This window comes from Drosophila albomicans, chromosome 2L, assembly GCF_009650485.2.
Source record: "Drosophila albomicans strain 15112-1751.03 chromosome 2L, ASM965048v2, whole genome shotgun sequence".
Taxonomy (NCBI): Eukaryota; Metazoa; Arthropoda; class Insecta; order Diptera; family Drosophilidae; genus Drosophila; species Drosophila albomicans.
In genome coordinates, this window is record NC_047628.2 from 3,384,346 (window position 1) to 3,403,981 (window position 19,636).

The 19,636-nt window shown below is 33.9% G+C and overlaps 1 protein-coding gene and 1 pseudogene across 1 annotated transcript; one reads left to right on the plus strand and one right to left on the minus strand.

Moving 5' to 3' along the window:
* Window positions 1-2,729: 2,729 nt before the first annotated feature.
* Window positions 2,730-18,438, plus strand: LOC117564232 (protein aubergine-like). Its single transcript, XM_052003065.1, is given in 9 exon segments — window positions 2,730-2,892; window positions 15,481-15,565; window positions 15,642-16,135; window positions 16,201-16,396; window positions 16,458-16,585; window positions 16,653-17,197; window positions 17,259-17,369; window positions 17,437-18,139; window positions 18,141-18,438. Coding segments are annotated over 9 exon segments (2,556 nt in total). The 5' UTR covers window positions 2,730-2,796; the 3' UTR covers window positions 18,339-18,438.
* On the minus strand, window positions 10,814-11,244 carry LOC117563407 (60S ribosomal protein L9-like; annotated as a pseudogene).
* Window positions 18,439-19,636: the final 1,198 nt, after the last annotated feature.

A 19,636-nucleotide genomic window follows, 5' to 3' on the forward strand; every position in this document is an offset into this window, starting at 1 on the left:
TTGTGGACGTCAGTAGCAAATATGTCATATGTCTGCATCTGCCTTGTTTTGCCCACACTCTTAATTTTATAGTAAGAGAATGTCTTTCAGTAGACAACATTCAAATTGTAATAATCAAATGCAAAAAAATTGTCACATATATTAAACAAAGCAACATCGCATATGCGAAATTCAAAGCGGCACAGTTGCCAAACAAAACATATGGCTTAAAGCAAGAAGTGCCTACCAGGTGGAACAGCGCCTATGCCATGTTAGAGAGAATACTTGCGACCAGAGAAGCACTTGGACAAGTTCTGCTGACCACTCCCAAGTCACCGCCACCTCTAACTGCGGAAGAAGTAAATGTAATAATGGACATTGTAAAGCTGCTCGCACCGTTTAATGACGCTACCCAAAAAATATCGGCTGGAGCAACTGTGACGATTTCTCTAATCATACCATTTGTCTGCGGACTATTAGAAAATATGGAGGATATCAAAACAACTCTTCGAACGGATGAAGGCTTTAAAATGCGTGAGCTTCTCGTGGCAAATATAAAAAAAAGACTTTTAGAATACGAAAAACGCACACCAACTAGGATTGGAACTCTGCTCGATCCTCGTTCCAAAAAGGAAGCATTTTTATCGCCTTTGAATGTTCAAGAAGCCACAAAATTATTAGAGAATGAAATATCTAATATAAACAGGAGTCTGGATATAACGCAGGAAACTTCAGAACCGCCAACACCAATAGAATCAAGCCAACCACTGCTTAAATTTTTAAAAAGAAACATCGCGCAAATGATAAAAAATTGTCGAACTGATTCTATTATAACCCTGCGACAGTACCACCAAAGTGCCAACATTGACGAAAATCGAGATCCGTTGAAGTATTGGAAAGTAGGGTAAAAATTATTTAATAGTTAATGCATTATTTAATTGTAATTTTATCTCATGCAGCGAGCCATCAACGACACAGCTCTCCAATTGTATGCCAAGAGAATTTTGTGTGTTCCACCAACGTCAATTGAGAGCGAGAGGATTTTCAGCAAAGCTGGAATTATAATTTCAAATAAAAGGGCATCCCTTAAGCCCTCAAATGTGGATAAAATAGTGTTTCTTAGCAAAAATCAATGGATAAACGAATAATTATTATTACTATTAACATTTATTATAAGTCCAACGATCTCAACAGATCTCAAAGCAGACCTTTTGGCCTTGAAGGCTGTTATTATTATTTTGTTGATTTGTTATTTTTGATTTGCTTACTATTCATTGAATTAAATTTATTATTTGTTTTGGTTTAGAAAAAAAACTCGCTTTTATTTAAGATTTTAAACTTGTATATCAAATAATTACAAAAAAATTGTTCTAAACATCGATACTATCGATGTTTTTTTTTTAAAACATCGGAAACCTCGATGGTGCCAAACCTCGATGTTTTTGCAGCACTACTAGGGACTCATACGGACGAACAGGCGCCCATGGCGCATTACATTTCCTGCAGGTTCAAAGTAATACCCTATGAGTAGGGGGAATAAAAAATAATAATATTACATTGCTCATATACACACACATATACTGTTCGCAACCCACTTTCTCGTTTCAACTCGCTCAGAACGAACAGAGCAATATAGCTCGCTTCTCGCAAAGCTGTCACTCTGACATCTTCTCGCTTTGCTTGACATCATCCTTATAAAGGTTTACTGCATTTTAATTGCACAAGTTTTTGTGATTCTTAGTAGTTTACACCAAGCGTATCTGCTAGAATGGTGCGGTTCTATGATATTATATTAAAGTCGCATTTCACCAACAGATGTTAATGCGCGAATAAACAAATAAACTCAAGCACATGGAAAAATATCGTCGAAAAACGAAAATAAACCAGCGAAAATTATCAGTATAAAAAATAATCCTGCACTGGAAGCAATGAGCATTTCCTTATGTCTTTCCAATTCGATTTATTTTTTGCTTCCTTTCAAAGTATTGCAATGCAGAAGTTTTAATTTGGAATAGTTTTAAAGCTAAAATTTATTGAGTTTCGGGCAGATTCCCATATTAATTCTGCAGCTCATTTTCATTCATTTAAGACCTCGCCAACAATTTTAATTTATTAAATGATAAGATGGCAATAAAAAAAAGTACTTTGTTCGAAAAAAGATTCGCTCGCATAAAAACGGAAGTTTCTGCTTTGAAATGAAGTCACAAAAATTTGAAATATTGCATGCATCGTTTTACTTATAAGCATTGAAATTCAACACTTAGATATGCGAATTTCAAAGAAAGCGTGTTAGACAAAGCGAAACCTTTTCTTAGGGGATATATTCCTCTATATCGCCTTCCTTAAACTTTTGTACGAAATCTTTTGTTAGGAGATATATTCCCCTGCATCATCTTCTATAAACTTTTGTACAAAATAGATAAAAAAAAAAAAAAATTCTATAAAAGTGGAAATTTTTTTGGATTAAAATAATATTTTGGGAATCTCTGTGTTTAGATGCTTTGTCATGAAAACTACTTTTGCTTGGTTCGCATGTACATAAATAATTTCGATTTTTGTTATTATCTTGGAAACGACCATTTACCCATAAAAATGATTACAGTCGATAAAATCTATTGTAACATATTTTCCAGCAGCCCTACTACCAAAATGAATATTTTTTTTGGAAGCTCTGTAGGCATAATTATCTTTGAAAAATATGTCATCACTACTTTATCGATACAAAGTTGTGTCATTCGTAAGTAACGAGTAATTGGAGCCATTCAATTGTAATCTTTCGAGGTGTAAAGAAGTTTTGTGATTTTTGAAAAAACAAATATGAATAATTTACCAGCTAATTCAGGACATTCACGTGGTCGAGGACGGGGAAAAAAACCTAACGAAGAATTGTCAAGGGGTCTGGTTCCTCAACTGGTAAATATATACAGAACATTTTATTTTTATTTAATTTATTCAAATAACTTTGAATGTACATTTTAATATCATTAAATTTAAATTGACTTGTGCTGATATAATTGAACGAACTCATGCTAGTCCCTACACACACACTAAAATACAGAGTTTTGTTTGTTATTCCTTCGATACGAAGATGAAGAAAATGGGACAATTTATTAATGTGTAGTGGAGAGATGAACAACGAAAAATAATGGCGAATTGTAACGCTACAGCATTTTTTTTAATTGTACTAAGGTGAAGAAAATAGAATAATGAATCCAAAAGTACAAAGCATTTACATACATGTATACTTTTGCATTTATGAATGTATAGTTAAGAGATAAAAACGAAAAATAACGGCGAATTACGGTGCTAGTGCAAAACAAAATAAATTGAAATGGTTTCATGCGTATGTATATGAGCTTGGACGTAATTAAATATGAATTATCCACAAACCTACGGAATTCTTTAATATGTAGTATATGTATGTATATGCATATGTATTTATGTGCATGTTTAAATTTACATACCAACGAAAGAACTGAATACGATAGATACCAGAAACCGTTTACTTCGTGCAGTGTATTCAAAAACTAATCAAATAAGAATGAGCATAAAAGTAAAACTTAACATTTTTAATTAGTTCTGTTTATATAGTACATAATTATTAAAATTGAAAAACATTAAAAAAAGTATTTTACGCTTTTAGTAAGTTTATTGAAGAAGTTGTTTAAATAAATATGTAAATAGATTTACATAGTATTCACAAAGCGGCTTGTGCCGAGAAAATTGTCTAAAGAAGCTGTTTTATAATTAGTCTTAAAAATGAGACTTCTGTTATACACACATACATATATGTTTCTGTGCATCCATTGTGAGTGTGGGACGATATGTGACTGTATTTGAGAAATTGTGCTCAGCCTTACAAATTTTTGTGTGATGATGCTAGATGTGCTCAATTTTTGTGCTGATCGTGTAATTCAAATCCAAATAATATTAGATGGATAATTTTTGTAATATTTAGTTTGTATGCTATTGCTGGATGCTACAATTATTAGTTTCTACTATATTCATTTCACCGACTAATATAATAAAATAAATTTAAAAAAAAAAAAAAAAAAAAAATTTAAAAGGAACTTTCGCGATTACTGCATAAGTACTGCGGAGTAACAGTTTTTAATTTAGTGTTCTAATACTTTAGTATGTCACTGTATATCTGTAGTGCAATAGAATAAGTTACTTACTTAATTTTTATGAAATTACAAAAAGTTCATGAGATTACAAAATGCATTCTTAAGAATAAGCACGCCGTTGAGTGGACAATCAAGCGACTCGGTTCAACGGAGGAATAATTTTCACTAAATATGACTATAAACTATTAGATTATCATGCATACTTATAATTTTCAAAGAATAATACATAAATACATGTAAAACTGACTACTATCATCTAAATTATTTTTTTTCAGGGTCATGCACCAGTACCGGAGCAAGCTGAGGCTAGGCGGCCCATGAGTAACCCAGCTACTCAAGGCGTTACTGGGGCTGCTGAGGGTAAATTAATATATAAATACATGAAATATAAAAATTGTAATCCAAGGAATTAATAATCAATATTTTCAATAAGTAGGTGACACTCGTGGATCGGTGCGTGGACGACGATTAATTACCGAAATTGTGCGATCTCGTCCCAGTGGTCTGCTTACTAAAAAGGGTACTACAGGCAAACCAATCACTGTTCAAACAAATTACTTCAAATTTTCTTAAGCGTCCCAATTGGTCGCTTTATCAGTACCGTGTTGATTTCTCGCCCGATGTTGATAATACATTTCTACGTCAGGGCTTATTGAGAGAGCACAGTAATATATTAGGCGGCTATATTTTTGATGGATCAGTGTTGTTCTGCACCACCAAGTTCAAGGACACACCTAATAGTCCATATGTTTTGGATCTCTTGACAAAGAGTCGTTCAGGAGAGAATATAAGCATTAAAATAAGGAGTGTGGGTATTGTTGAGGCAATGGATCCTCAGCAGTTACAAGTTCTTAACTTGATTTTGCGTCGTGCTATGGAAGGCCTGCAACTTCAAATAGTGTCTCGCAATTATTTTGACCCGCAAGCCAAGGTAAGCAATAAAAATGTGTAATTTTTTGATATATTTTTAAATACATATGTTATAAAATTTTGTAGATTGTATTGGATAGTAAGCATCGAATGGAATTATGGCCGGGGTATATAACTTCAATTCGTCAACATGAATCTGATTTTCTCTTATGCACTGAAATCGCTCACAAAGTCATGAGAACGGATACTTTGTATCAAATTTTGTCGAAAAACATTCGAGAAAATGATGATTTTCAGGGTGCCTTTAAACGTGAAATTATAGGTAAGATGTTATTATTTGTAATCAAAAATATCACGCTAAACTAAAATTATTTCATTTATAGGCATGATTGTTTTGACGGACTACAACAATAAAACATATAGAGTAGATGATGTCGCTTTTGAGTCATCCCCGATGTCTACATTCAGTACCAAGGATGGAGAAATATCGTATGTTGAATATTATAAGAAAGTAAGTTGAAAGATTACAAATATAAGAGTGTAAGAATTTAAAACTTTTTGATTCTATAATTACAAAGCGCTACAACATAATCATTCGAGACCATAAGCAACCACTCGTAGTGTCCCGTCCAAGTGAGAAAAATATTCGTGGAGGTGCTGATCAATTGATAATGTTAATTCCTGAATTGGCTCGAGCTACTGGTTTAACTGACGGTATGCGATCTGACTTCCAAACTAATGAAGGCAATGGGCGAGCATACTAGAATTGCTCCCGATCGTCGAATTGATAGGTTGCGTGCATTTAATCAGCGTCTGCAGAAATCGGAAAGTAGTGTTAATATGTTGAAGTCGTGGAATGTTGAACTGGATTCTGCTCTTGTTGAGATACGTGCCCGAGTTCTGCCGCCACAGAAGATTGTATTTGGAGGTCAAAGGCGCTTTTTATGCGATGCCCGCGCTGATTGGACATACGAATGTCGTAAAGACGCTATGTTTACAAACGTAGACATAAAACGTTGGTATGTCATAACACCAAGTCGGTCAAAGCATGAAGTACAACAGTTTGTGAAGCTGTGTATGCAGGCATCTGGAGGCATGAAACTTCGTATGAGCGAACCCAGATAGTATGTTCTAATTTGTTACTCGCGTATTTATCCTTATATTGTATTATCTTTACTCTTACAGTGAAGAAATTTCGGATGATCGCAATGGGACTTATTCGCAAGCGATCGATAGTGCTGCCGCTAAAGATCCACAAATTGTAATGATTGTCATAAAGTCTCCTAACGAAGAGAAGTAAGTTTGAATAATTGTTCACGAATTACTAATACATTTAAATTACCGTGGTATTTTTGTGTTCGCAGATATAGTTGCATTAAGAAACGAACGTGTGTTGATCGTCCAGTACCCTCTCAAGTAGTAACACTTAAAACAATTGCACCGCGCCCGGATAGATCAAGCGGTCTAATGTCGATTGCAACCAAAGTTGTAATACAAATGAATGCCAAACTAATGGGTGCTCCATGGATGATAGAGCTTCCTATAAATGGATTGATGACCGTTGGATTTGATGTATGCCACTCGTCCAAAAACAAAAACAAGTCATATGGCGCTTTTGTAGCTACTATGGATATGAAGTCCTCCACACGTTATTTCTCTTCAGTTACTGAACATATGAAGGGTCAGGAACTGTCTAATCAAATATTAATGAATATGACATGTGCACTAAAGGCATATCGTGAGCATCATGGGAGTTTGCCCGACCGCATTCTCTTTTTCCGCGACGGTGTAGGTGATGGTCAGCTAAATCAAGTATTCAATATTGAGGTGAAATTCCTCAAAACTCGACTGGACGAGATCTATAAATCGGCGGGAAGAGAGAAAGGTTGCAATTTGGCATTTATTGTTGTAACAAAAAGAATTAACACACGTTACTTTGTGAATAAGCGCAATCCCGAACCTGGAACAATAGTCGATGATGTTATCACTTTGCCCGAGCGTTATGATTTTTATTTGGTTTCGCAGGCCATAAAACAAGGTACCGTTTCTCCAACGAACTACAATGTTTTGCACGACAGCATGGGTCTGAATGCTGATAAGATACAAATACTCACGTACAAAATGACACATATGTACTACAATTGGTCTGGAACTTGCCGAGTCCCTGCAGTTTGTCAATATGCTCATAAGCTAGCATTTTTGATAGCTGAGAGTATTCACCGTGCACCGTCTTCGGCTTAGAAAACCAACTGTTTTTCTTGTAAAACTTGACTATCATAAATGTTTTAATATTTAAATCTTATCGTACATACTGAATACTTAAAATGTATAATAAAGATTAATATGATATTTGATATTTTTATTGCCGCTTATTTGCATTGCATTGTAGTTTTTTTCAGTGACAGCTGATTGATCTTTCAATTAAATGGAATCATTCAACTGATTTCGAAAATAAATATTGGTTTGTAACTAGCTTATTTGCAGTTTGTTATTATACCTGCATTATAACTTTCTGCCGGCAGGAAATGTATGTAACAGAAGGAGGCATCTCCAACCCTATAAAGTATATATATTATTGATCAGCTTCAGCAGCCAAGACGATATGCCCGTCTGTCCGACCTTCTGTATGAAAACCTAGATCTAAGAGACTATAAGAGATGGAGATATAATTGTTTTTCGATAGCAGCTGTTATGTTTACAGGCCGCAAATCGACAAAAATCGAGTAATAAGTGTAATTTTATAGCTAGAGAATTTTGGTGTACACAATAATATCATTAGTCTATGATTCCTGAAAGTTTGTTTGCGATCAGATAAAAAATTTGGAAGATATTAAAGAAAAACTTTTGTTTGGGGTAAATGCCTACATCCTAGGAGTTACTTTGGCTGACAAACTGGTATATTTTCACTTTAAGGTATATTTTGAATGTAGTACTGTATTAATATACCTAATTTTAAGTATTTTTGTGGTATATTAATTTGATATATTTTTAAAATTAAAACCACAATAATATGCTTTTATTCAAAATGGGTTGCGGGTATTTCACACTCAATTGTAGCTTTCTTGTATTTTTTAACAACTTGAAACAATTACATTACAAGTTATGTTTATTTTTCTGTGAAAATTGCAGCCTCCGCAATAAAAATAATTATGCGTGTTTTTGTTTTTTACTCGATACCACCGCTTAAACAGATTTTTGTCTCAAGGCTTATATAAGCCCGAACATCATCAGATGTCGTATCAGGGGCAAGCCTTGCGACAAAAATCTGTTTTAAACGGTAGTATCAAGTAAAAAAAAAACCATGTCCATGTCTCAATTCAGTGTTAAGGTGGACAAATTTCATCTTTTAAAATAAGTTAAATAAGTTGTCCTGCTGAACAACTTAGCACCTATTAGTCAAAGAATTTGTTGCTAAAAAGAAAAATCGATCCTCCGGTTTCTTTTCCTAATAGTAGCAATAATTCTAATTCGAAGCCTTCATCTATGTTTGTCAGTTCAAAAAACTAACATCCTCTTTACTTCTTGGCTATCGGAATGTAAAAGGCATTTTCAGTAAACTTATATTTATATATATATATTTCCCTTTCAAATTTCATTGCCTTTACTGAAACATGGTTAAGGAATGACATTGGCGATTTCAATATTGCTGCTATTTCATGTTTTTCGCCATGTTTTTGTTGATAGTCTTTTCGGAGTATCATTGTATTAAATTAATTGTTTTCCAAATGGTTTAAATAGGTCCCTAATGGTCTTGGTATTGCCGATTTATTTACTGACTTTTTCTAAACGTCATATTCTGTTCAAAGTTTTCATAATTCCTTCTCATATCCTTCTCAGGTAAATTCATCTATTTGTATTTTTGGTCCTTGAATATCTGAAAGCTCTATTTTAACGGAACTATTGGCTAAAAAATCTGTTTTTTCGGCAGGCCCGGATGGAGTGCCTAGTTGTGTGCTAAAGTATTGCGCTGGTAGTATCTGTAAACCGATTCTTAAATTGTTTGAATTATCAGTTAACTCATTCACTTTTGCAAAAATCTGTGAAAAATAACATATCCTAAAAAAAAAGGAACAAATCTAAAGTTCAAAATTATCGCGGTATATCTAAAATGTCTGCGATTCCGAAAGCATTAAAAAAAATCATAACTTCTCAACTGCAACATTTGTGTAAATTTATAATTTCATCTTACCAACATGGGTTTATGAAATCTAGGTCCACATCTACTAACTTATTGGAGTTCTCCTCTATTGTAATTAAAGGATGAGATATCATTTACACAGATTTTAGTAAGGCTTTTGACTCAGTAAATCTTCACCTCTTACTGTATAGACTTAATTTCTTAGGGTTTCCTCATAACATTATTGAGATTATTATTATAATGGCTTTGTATATAAATGTGTCCAATTTTCTTCTGGGGTGCCCCAGGGTAGTCATTTGGATTCTCTATTGTCCACTTTGTTTATAAATGATCTTCCTTCTGTTATAAAGCATTCCCGTGTACTTATGTACGCTGATGACGTTAAGCTTTGCCTGACATTTAATGATAGTCATGCCAGCTCACTGTTGCAATGTGACCTTAATCGTCTAGAATCTTGGTGCAGAGTAAATATATTACATATCAATTGCAATAAATGTAAGCTTATGATCATCTGTAGGGGTTCTTCCCAGGTAAATAACTATGTTTTATATGATACTCCTCTAGAGCGAATTGAGTCTGTGAATGACTTAGGTGTTCTGCTTGATGCAAAACTTAAATTTGGTAAACATATTCTGTCTGTTGTAAATCTCGGATTTATAAAACGCTGGTCGAAAGAATTCAACGATCCCTACATTACATAAACTTTGTTCGTCTCACTGGTTCGTCCTATCCTTGATCTCTTGTCTGGAATCCCTAGTATAGGGTTTACCAAGATAGGATTGAGTTGGTGCAGAAACAATTTTTAATATTTTCTCTTCGTAGTTTAAATTGCAACCCTAATATATAGTAATATTAGATTACCACCTTATCGTTAGAGACTTTTATTAGTAAACCTTCCTACTTTTTCCGACCGTAGAACTATGCAAGGTGCTATTTTCATTCAGAGACTAATTAATAGTGAAATAGACTTTTTGGAGCTGTTAAGTCAAATTAGATTTTACGATTCGGTCAGGTCACTAGGAATTTTCTTCCTCTTCTTATTTCACGTAGAATACTAACATTGCTTGCCATAATCCCCTCCGTATTCTGAGTGTGAATTATAAATATCTCAATAACGTAGTTTGCTTCAGTAAATCTATTCCTCTGCTTAAAACCTTATTATAGTATTAGCAGATTTATCAAGTATTTAATTGTTTTTATCTTCCTTTACATATTCCTAACATATTTTGCTTCCCTATTAATATAGTATTACTAGTGTATTTAATTTGCTGTTCAGCGTATTTTAATATTTATTCACGGTTTTCGATTAATGCATGCTGTTCACAAATTTATTTTGTTTTGTCCACGCGTCAGCAAGCCCGTGCTTGGTATCGCTGGCCACTTGATGGTACTGCCGTTAATACGTCAAGGTCCAAATATGACTAGATTCAGTTAAAATTAATTCTGGTTTACGTATGTTTAATACTATCATAAGAAAAGGAACATTCAACAATAAAATACCATTTTCGTACACCGGCATAACATTACAAGTAGAGGAAAATTGGTTCTTGTGTTAGCAATACAATTGAAATGCCGAAGAAAATTAATGTCAATATGTAAAGATATTTTCACCCTCGCCGATTGATTGATGTTTTAAAGTTGTTACCAGCAATTTCATTTATTATTAAAACTTTCATATGAAGCTAAATGTATCACAACACTAAACTTCTGTCTTCACGTACAGACCATCCAAGAATTTATGTATATCCTTGTTTTTCACGGTGGTCGACTGCTGGACAGGAGCTGCTGACCCAGACATAGCCTCGATGTCGTTGCCCTCAACGATAAGCTCATCCTTTTGGGCTGTCGAGTTGACAATCGTCACACCGGAAGCCATGAATTACGTGAGACTCCCAAAATATACTTACTCTTTTTTCATGTTCTCAATGTGACTGCACACTGTGCGCACAGCGAGTTCCTTCTTGGTGCCAAACCATTTCTCAACTTTCAGAGTACGCTTGTCGGACATGGACATGTCCAGAGCAAGGTGTTTGAAGATGCGCTGAAGCCGGTGATTGTGATTGATTGATTCACTGAGGCTTTGATATCCTTGGGGATCTTGACAGACTAGATAGAGTTGATCGTTGGCATTTTGACGACACTGCAAATAACAAACAAAGCAATTTATGAAAAAATTGCATGCAGCCGATTGTTGCATCAATTGAGAATTTCATAAAATTTGCAATTTTAACATACTAGGCTTGGGTCATCCGATATTACTATATTTTTATAAATGCACAGCCCAAACGCAAAGAACAAAGATGCTGAAATTTAATAAATAATAAAAATTCTGGCTTCAAATCCCATTTAATGGTAAATCAATATTGTAAGGTTGTGTGGAAAATCTAAACGGAAAGAGATAGTACAGATCAAACTATATCAATTTTGATCATGCAAAATTTACATTGTAAAGTTAATATGAAACCTTTTTTTTTTTAAAAAAAAAAAAAAACATTGAATAATGCCTTAAAGAAAACTGCAAAAATATAGAAGCAAGTCTTGTGCCCATTTTTGTATTATTTATTTAAATTTTAATAATACAACAAGAAGAAGAGTGTGTTCGATACCCGCTATCAATTTTAATAAAATCAAATTAGTATTATTAATTAAGTAAGAAAGCCACAGTCGAGTGTGATCGACTGTGAGATACCCGCTATACAAAAATGTATGTATATTTGGTATATTGATATGGTACTACACTGAGCTATGCTTTATGCTATAGACTGCAAAACATACCAGATTGTCAGCCAAAGCAACTCCGACCCTTAGTAAGTAGGCATTTTTACGAATACAAGAGTATTTCTTTAATAACTTCGACAGTTTTTATCTGATCGCAACCAAATTTTCAGAAATCATGAATGGCAAAAATTTGAAACAAACTTAATCTGCGTGCAAACATAACAAATGCTGTCGAAAACTATAGCTCTATCTCTTATAGTCTCTGAGATCCAGGTGTTCATACGGACAGACAGACAGGCGGACATGACTAGATCGTCTCTCCCACAAAGTTATAATACCCCTCTATCGTATGGGTAGCGGGTATAAAAATACCTAATGTTCATACCAAAATAATATTTTAGTGTCTAAATATCCTAGTAAATTAAAAATATAAACAAGTAAAAATATACAAGATTCTTAGCCATGGCAAAATATACCAGATTCTTAACCATGGCAAGCTTCCTGCCGTATACAATTATTTCCCAAATAACTTTTACAATTTTAATCTGATCGCAACCAAATTAGTAGCCATAAAAACCATAGTTACATACATTCGTATGTAAATCGTAATTAACTTTAATATGACGCTTCCTCGAATCGTATTTTTCGATTTGAGAGGGCGGAAGTGGGTGTGGCAAAAATTTGAAATAAACTTGATCTGCGTGCAAAAATAACAACTGCTGTCGAAAAAAATATCTGACTCAAATGGTCTCTGAGATCTAGGGACTCATACGGACGAACAGGCGCCCATGGCGCATTACATTTCCTGCAGGTTCAAAGTAATACCCTATGAGTAGGGGGAATAAAAAATAATAATATTACATTGCTCATATACACACATATACTGTTCGCAACCCACTTTCTCGTTTCAACTCGCTCAGAACGAACAGAGCAATATAGCTCGCTTCTCGCAAAGCTGTCACTCTGACATCTTCTCGCTTTGCTTGACATCATCCTTATAAAGGTTTACTGCATTTTAATTGCACAAGTTTTTTGTGATTCTTAGTAGTTTACACCAAGCGTATCTGCTAGAATGGTGCGGTTCTATGATATTATATTAAAAGTCGCATTTCACCAACAGATGTTAATGCGCGAATAAACAAATAAACTCAAGCACATGGAAAAATATCGTCGAAAAACGAAAATAAACCAGCGAAAATTATCAGTATAAAAAATAATCCTGCACTGGAAGCAATGAGCATTTCCTTATGTCTTTCCAATTCGATTTATTTTTTGCTTCCTTTCAAAGTATTGCAATGCAGAAGTTTTAATTTGGAATAGTTTTAAAGCTAAAATTTATTGAGTTTCGGGCAGATCCCATATTAATTCTGCAGCTCATTTTCATTCATTTAAGACCTCGCCAACAATTTTAATTTATTAAATGATAAGATGGCAATAAAAAAAAGTACTTTGTTCGAAAAAAAGATTCGCTCGCATAAAAACGGAAGTTTCTGCTTTGAAATGAAGTCACAAAAATTTGAAATATTGCATGCATCGTTTTACTTATAATGAAATTCAACACGGAAGCGCGAATTTCAAAAGAAAGCGTGTTAGCTTTTCTTAGGCGATATATTCCCCTATATGACTTTTGTACAAAAATTTGTTAGGAGATATATTGCCTGATCATCTTCTATAAACTTTTGTACAAAAAAGACTTCGGATAAATATTTTGGGTTTCTCTGCGTTTAGATGCTTTGTCATGAAAACTACTTTTGCTTGTTTCGCATGTACATAAATAATTTCGATTTTTGTTATTATCTTGGAAACGACCATTTACCCATAAAAAATGATTACAGTCGATAAAATCTATTGTAACATATTTTCCAGCAGCCCTACTACCAAAATGAATATTTTTTTTGGAAGCTCTGTAGGCATAATTATCTTTGAAAAATATGTCATCACTACTTTATCGATACAAAGTTGTGTCATTCGTAAGTAACGAGTAATTGGAGCCATTCAATTGTAATCTTTCGAGGTGTAAAGAAGTTTTGTGATTTTTGAAAAAAACAAATATGAATAATTTACCAGCTAATTCAGGACATTCACGTGGTCGAGGACGGGGAAAAAAAACCTAACGAAGAATTGTCAAGGGGTCTGGTTCCTCAACTGGTAAATATATACAGAACATTTTATTTTTATTTAATTTATTCAAATAACTTACTTTGAATGTACATTTTAATATCATTAAATTTAAATTGACTTGTGCTGATATAATTGAACGAACTCATGCAGTCCCTACACACACACTAAAATACAGAGTTTTGTTTGTTATTCCTTCGATACGAAGATGAAGAAAATGGGACAATTTATTAATGTGTAGTGGAGAGATGAACAACGAAAAATAATGGCGAATTGTAACGCTACAGCATTATTTTTTAATTGTACTAAGGTGAAGAAAATAGAATAATGAATCCAAAAGTACAGCAGTATATTTACATACATGTATACTTTTGCATTTATGAATGTATAGTTAAGAGATAAAAACGAAAAATAACGGCGAATTACGGTGCTAGTGCAAAACAAAATAAATTGAAATGGTTTCATGCGTATGTATATGAGCTTGGACGTAATTAAATATGAATTATCCACAAACCTACGGAATTCTTTAATATGTAGTATATGTATGTATATGCATACGTATTTATGTGCATGTTTAAATTTACATACCAACGAAAGAACTGAATACGATAGATACCAGAAACCGTTTACTTCGTGCAGTGTATTCAAAAACTAATCAAATAAGAATGAGCATAAAAGTAAAACTTAACATTTTTAATTAGTTCTGTTTATATAGTACATAAATTATTAAAATTGAAAAACATTAAAAAAAGTATTTTACGCTTTTAGTAAGTTTTATTGAAGAAGTTGTTTAAATAAATATGTAAATAGATTTACATAGTATTCACAAAGCGGCTTGTGCCGAGAAAATTGTCTAAAGAAGCTGTTTTATAATTAGTCTTAAAATATGAGACTTCTGTTATACACACATACATATATGTTTCTGTGCATCCATTGTGAGTGTGGGACGATATGTGACTGTATTTGAGAAATTGTGCTCAGCCTTACAAATTTTTGTGTGATGATGCTAGATGTGCTCAATTTTTGTGCTGATCGTGTAATTCAAATCAAAAATATTAGATGAAATTTTTGTAATATTTAGTTTGTATGCTATTGCTGGATGCTACAATTATTAGTTTCTACTATATTTATTTCACCGACTAAAATAATAAAATAAATTTAAAAAAAAAAAAAACAAAAAAATTTAAAAGGAACTTTCGCGATTACTGCATAAGTACTGCGGAGTAACAGTTTAAATTTAGTGTTCTAATACTTTAGTATGTCACTGTATATCTGTAGTGCAATAGAATAAGTTACTTACTTAATTTTTATGAAATTACAAAAAACTCATGAGATTACAAAATGCATTCTTAAGAATAAGCACGCCGTTGAGTGGACAATCAAGCGACTCGGTCGACTTCAACGGAGGAATAATTTTCACTAAATATGACTATAAACTATTAGATTATCATGCATACTTATAATTTTCAAAGAATAATACATAAATACATGTAAAACTGACTACTATCATCTAAATTATTTTTTTTTCAGGGTCATGCACCAGTACCGCAGCAAGCTGAGGCTAGGCGGCCCATGAGTAACCCAGCTACTCAAGGCGTTACTGGGGCTGCTGAGGGTAAATTAATATATAAATACATGAAATATAAAAATTGTAATCCAAGGAATTAATAATCAATATTTTCAATAAGTAGGTGACACTCGTGGATCGGTGCGTGGACGACGATTAATTACCGAAATTGTGCGATCTCGTCCCAGTGGTCTGCTTACTAAAATGGGTACTACAGGCAAACCAATCACTGTTCAAACAAATTACTTCAAATTTCTTAAGCGTCCCAATTGGTCGCTTTATCAGTACCGTGTTGATTTCTCGCCCGATGTTGATAATACATTTCTACGTCAGGGCTTATTGAGAGAGCACAGTAATATATTAGGCGGCTATATTTTTGATGGATCAGTGTTGTTCTGCACCACCAAGTTCAAGGACACACCTAATAGTCCATATGTTTTGGATCTCTTGACAAAGAGTCGTTCAGGAGAGAATATAAGCATTAAAATAAGGAGTGTGGGTATTGTTGAGGCAATGGATCCTCAGCAGTTACAAGTTCTTAACTTGATTTTGCGTCGTGCTATGGAAGGCCTGCAACTTCAAATAGTGTCTCGCAATTATTTTGACCCGCAAGCCAAGGTAAGCAATAAAAATGTGTAATTTTTTGATATATTTTTAAATACATATGTTATAAAATTTTGTAGATTGTATTGGATAGTAAGCATCGAATGGAATTATGGCCGGGGTATATAACTTCAATTCGTCAACATGAATCTGATTTTCTCTTATGCACTGAAATCGCTCACAAAGTCATGAGAACGGATACTTTGTATCAAATTTTGTCGAAAAACATTCGAGAAAATGATGATTATCAGGGTGCCTTTAAACGTGAAATTATAGGTAAGATGTTATTATTTGTAATCAATAATATCACGCTAAACTAAAATTATTTCATTTATAGGCATGATAGTATTGACGGACTACAACAATAAAACATATAGAGTAGATGATGTCGCTTTTGAGTCATCCCCGATGTCTACATTCAGTACCAAGGATGGAGAAATATCGTATGTTGAATATTATAAGAAAGTAAGTTGAAAGATTACAAATATAAGAGTGTAAGAATTTAAAACTTTTTGATTCTATAATTACAAAGCGCTACAACATAATCATTCGAGACCATAAGCAACCACTCGTAGTGTCCCGTCCAAGTGAGAAAAATATTCGTGGAGGTGCTGATCAATTGATAATGTTAATTCCTGAATTGGCTCGAGCTACTGGTTTAACTGACGGCATGCGATCTGACTTCCAACTAATGAAGGCAATGGGCGAGCATACTAGAATTGCTCCCGATCGTCGAATTGATAGGTTGCGTGCATTTAATCAGCGTCTGCAGAAATCGGAAAGTAGTGTTAATATGTTGAAGTCGTGGAATGTTGAATTGGATTCTGCTCTTGTTGAGATACGTGCCCGAGTTCTGCCGCCACAGAAGATTGTATTTGGAGGTCAAAGGCGCTTTTTATGCGATGCCCGCGCTGATTGGACATACGAATGTCGTAAAGACGCTATGTTTACAAACGTTGACATAAAACGTTGGTATGTCATAACACCAAGTCGGTCAAAGCATGAAGTACAACAGTTTGTGAAGCTGTGTATGCAGGCATCTGGAGGCATGAAACTTCGTATGAGCGAACCCAGATAGTATGTTCTAATTTGTTACTCGCGTATTTATCCTTATATTGTATTATTTTTACTCTTACAGTGAAGAAATTTCGGATGATCGCAATGGGACTTATTCGCAAGCGATCGATAGTGCTGCCGCTAAAGATCCACAAATTGTAATGATTGTCATAAAGTCTCCTAACGAAGAGAAGTAAGTTTGAATAATTGTTCACGAATTACTAATACATTTAAATTACCGTGGTATTTTGTGTTCGCAGATATAGTTGCATTAAGAAACGAACGTGTGTTGATCGTCCAGTACCCTCTCAAGTAGTAACACTTAAAACAATTGCACCGCGCCCGGATAGATCAAGCGGTCTAATGTCGATTGCAACCAAAGTTGTAATACAAATGAATGCCAAACTAATGGGTGCTCCATGGATGATAGAGCTTCCTATAGATGGATTGATGACCGTTGGATTTGATGTATGCCACTCGTCCAAAAACAAAAACAAGTCATATGGCGCTTTTGTAGCTACTATGGATATGAAGTCCTCCACACGTTATTTCTCTTCAGTTACTGAACATATGAAGGGTCAGGAACTGTCTAATCAAATATTAATGAATATGACATGTGCACTAAAGGCATATCGTGAGCATCATGGGAGTTTGCCCGACCGCATTCTCTTTTTCCGCGACGGTGTAGGTGATGGTCAGCTAAATCAAGTATTCAATATTGAGGTGAAATTCCTCAAAACTCGACTGGACGAGATCTATAAATCGGCGGGAAGAGAGAAAGGTTGCAATTTGGCATTTATTGTTGTAACAAAAAGAATTAACACACGTTACTTTGTGAATAAGCGCAATCCCGAACCTGGAACAATAGTCGATGATGTTATCACTTTGCCCGAGCGTTATGATTTTTATTTGGTTTCGCAGGCCATAAAACAAGGTACCGTTTCTCCAACGAACTACAATGTTTTTGCACGACAGCATGGGTCTGAATGCTGATAAGATACAAATACTCACGTACAAAATGACACATATGTACTACAATTGGTCTGGAACTTGCCGAGTCCCTGCAGTTTGTCAATATGCTCATAAGCTAGCATTTTTGATAGCTGAGAGTATTCACCGTGCACCGTCTTCGGGCTTAGAAAACCAACTGTTTTTCTTGTAAAACTTGACTATCATATAAATGTTTTAATATTTAAATCTTATCGTACATACTGAATACTTAAAATGTATAATAAAGATTAATATGATATTTGATATTTTTATTGCCGCTTATTTGCATTGCATTGTAGTTTTTTTTTCAGTGACAGCTGATTGATCTTTCAAATTAAATGGAATCATTCAACTGATTTCGAAAATAAATATTGGTTTGTAACTAGCTTATTTGCAGTTTGTTATTATACCTGCATTATAACTTTCTGCCGGCAGGAAATGTATGTAACAGAAGGAGGCATCTCCAACCCTATAAAGTATATATATTATTGATCAGTTTCAGCAGCTAAGACGATATGCCCGTCTGTCCGTCCTTCTGTATGAAGACCTAGATCTAAGAGACTATAAGAGATGGAGATATAATTGTTTTTCGATAGCAGCTGTTATGTTTACAGGCCGCAAATCGACAAAAATCGAGTAATAAGTGTAATTTTATAGCTAGAGAATTTTGGTGTACACAATAATATCATTAGTCTATGATTCCTGAAAGTTTGTTTGCGATCAGATAAAAAATTTGGAAGATATTAAAGAAAAACTTTTGTTTGGGGTAAATGCCTACATCCTAGGAGTTACTTTGGCTGACAAACTGGTATATTTTCACTTTAAGGTATATTTTGAATGTAGTACTGTATTAATATACCTAATTTTAAGTATTTTTGTGGTATATTAATTTGATATATATTTTAAAATTAAAACCACAATAATATGCTTTTATTCAAAATGGGTTGCGGGTATTTCACACTCAATTGTAGCTTTCTTGTATTTTTTAACAACTTGAAACAATTACATTACAAGTTATGTTTATTTTTCTGTGAAAATTGCAGCCTCCGCAATAAAAATAATTATGCGTGTTATTGTTTTTTACTCGATACCACCGCTTAAACAGATTTTTGTCTCAAGGCTTATATAAGCCCGAACATCATCAGATGTCGTATCAGGGGCAAGCCTTGCGACAAAAATCTGTTTAAACGGTAGTATCAAGTAAAAAAAAAACCATGTCCATGTCTCAATTCAGTGTTAAGGTGGACAAATTTCATCTTTTAAAATAAGTTAAATAAGTTGTCCTGCTGAACAACTTAGCATGATGTGCAGTAAAGAATTTTGGCCGGAAGACCTATTAGTCAAAGAATTTGTTGCTAAAAAGAAAAATCGATCCTCCGGTTTCTTTTCCTAATAGTAGCAATAATTCTAATTCTAATAATTCGAAGCCTTCATCTATGTTTGTCAGTTCAAAAAACTAACATCCTCTTT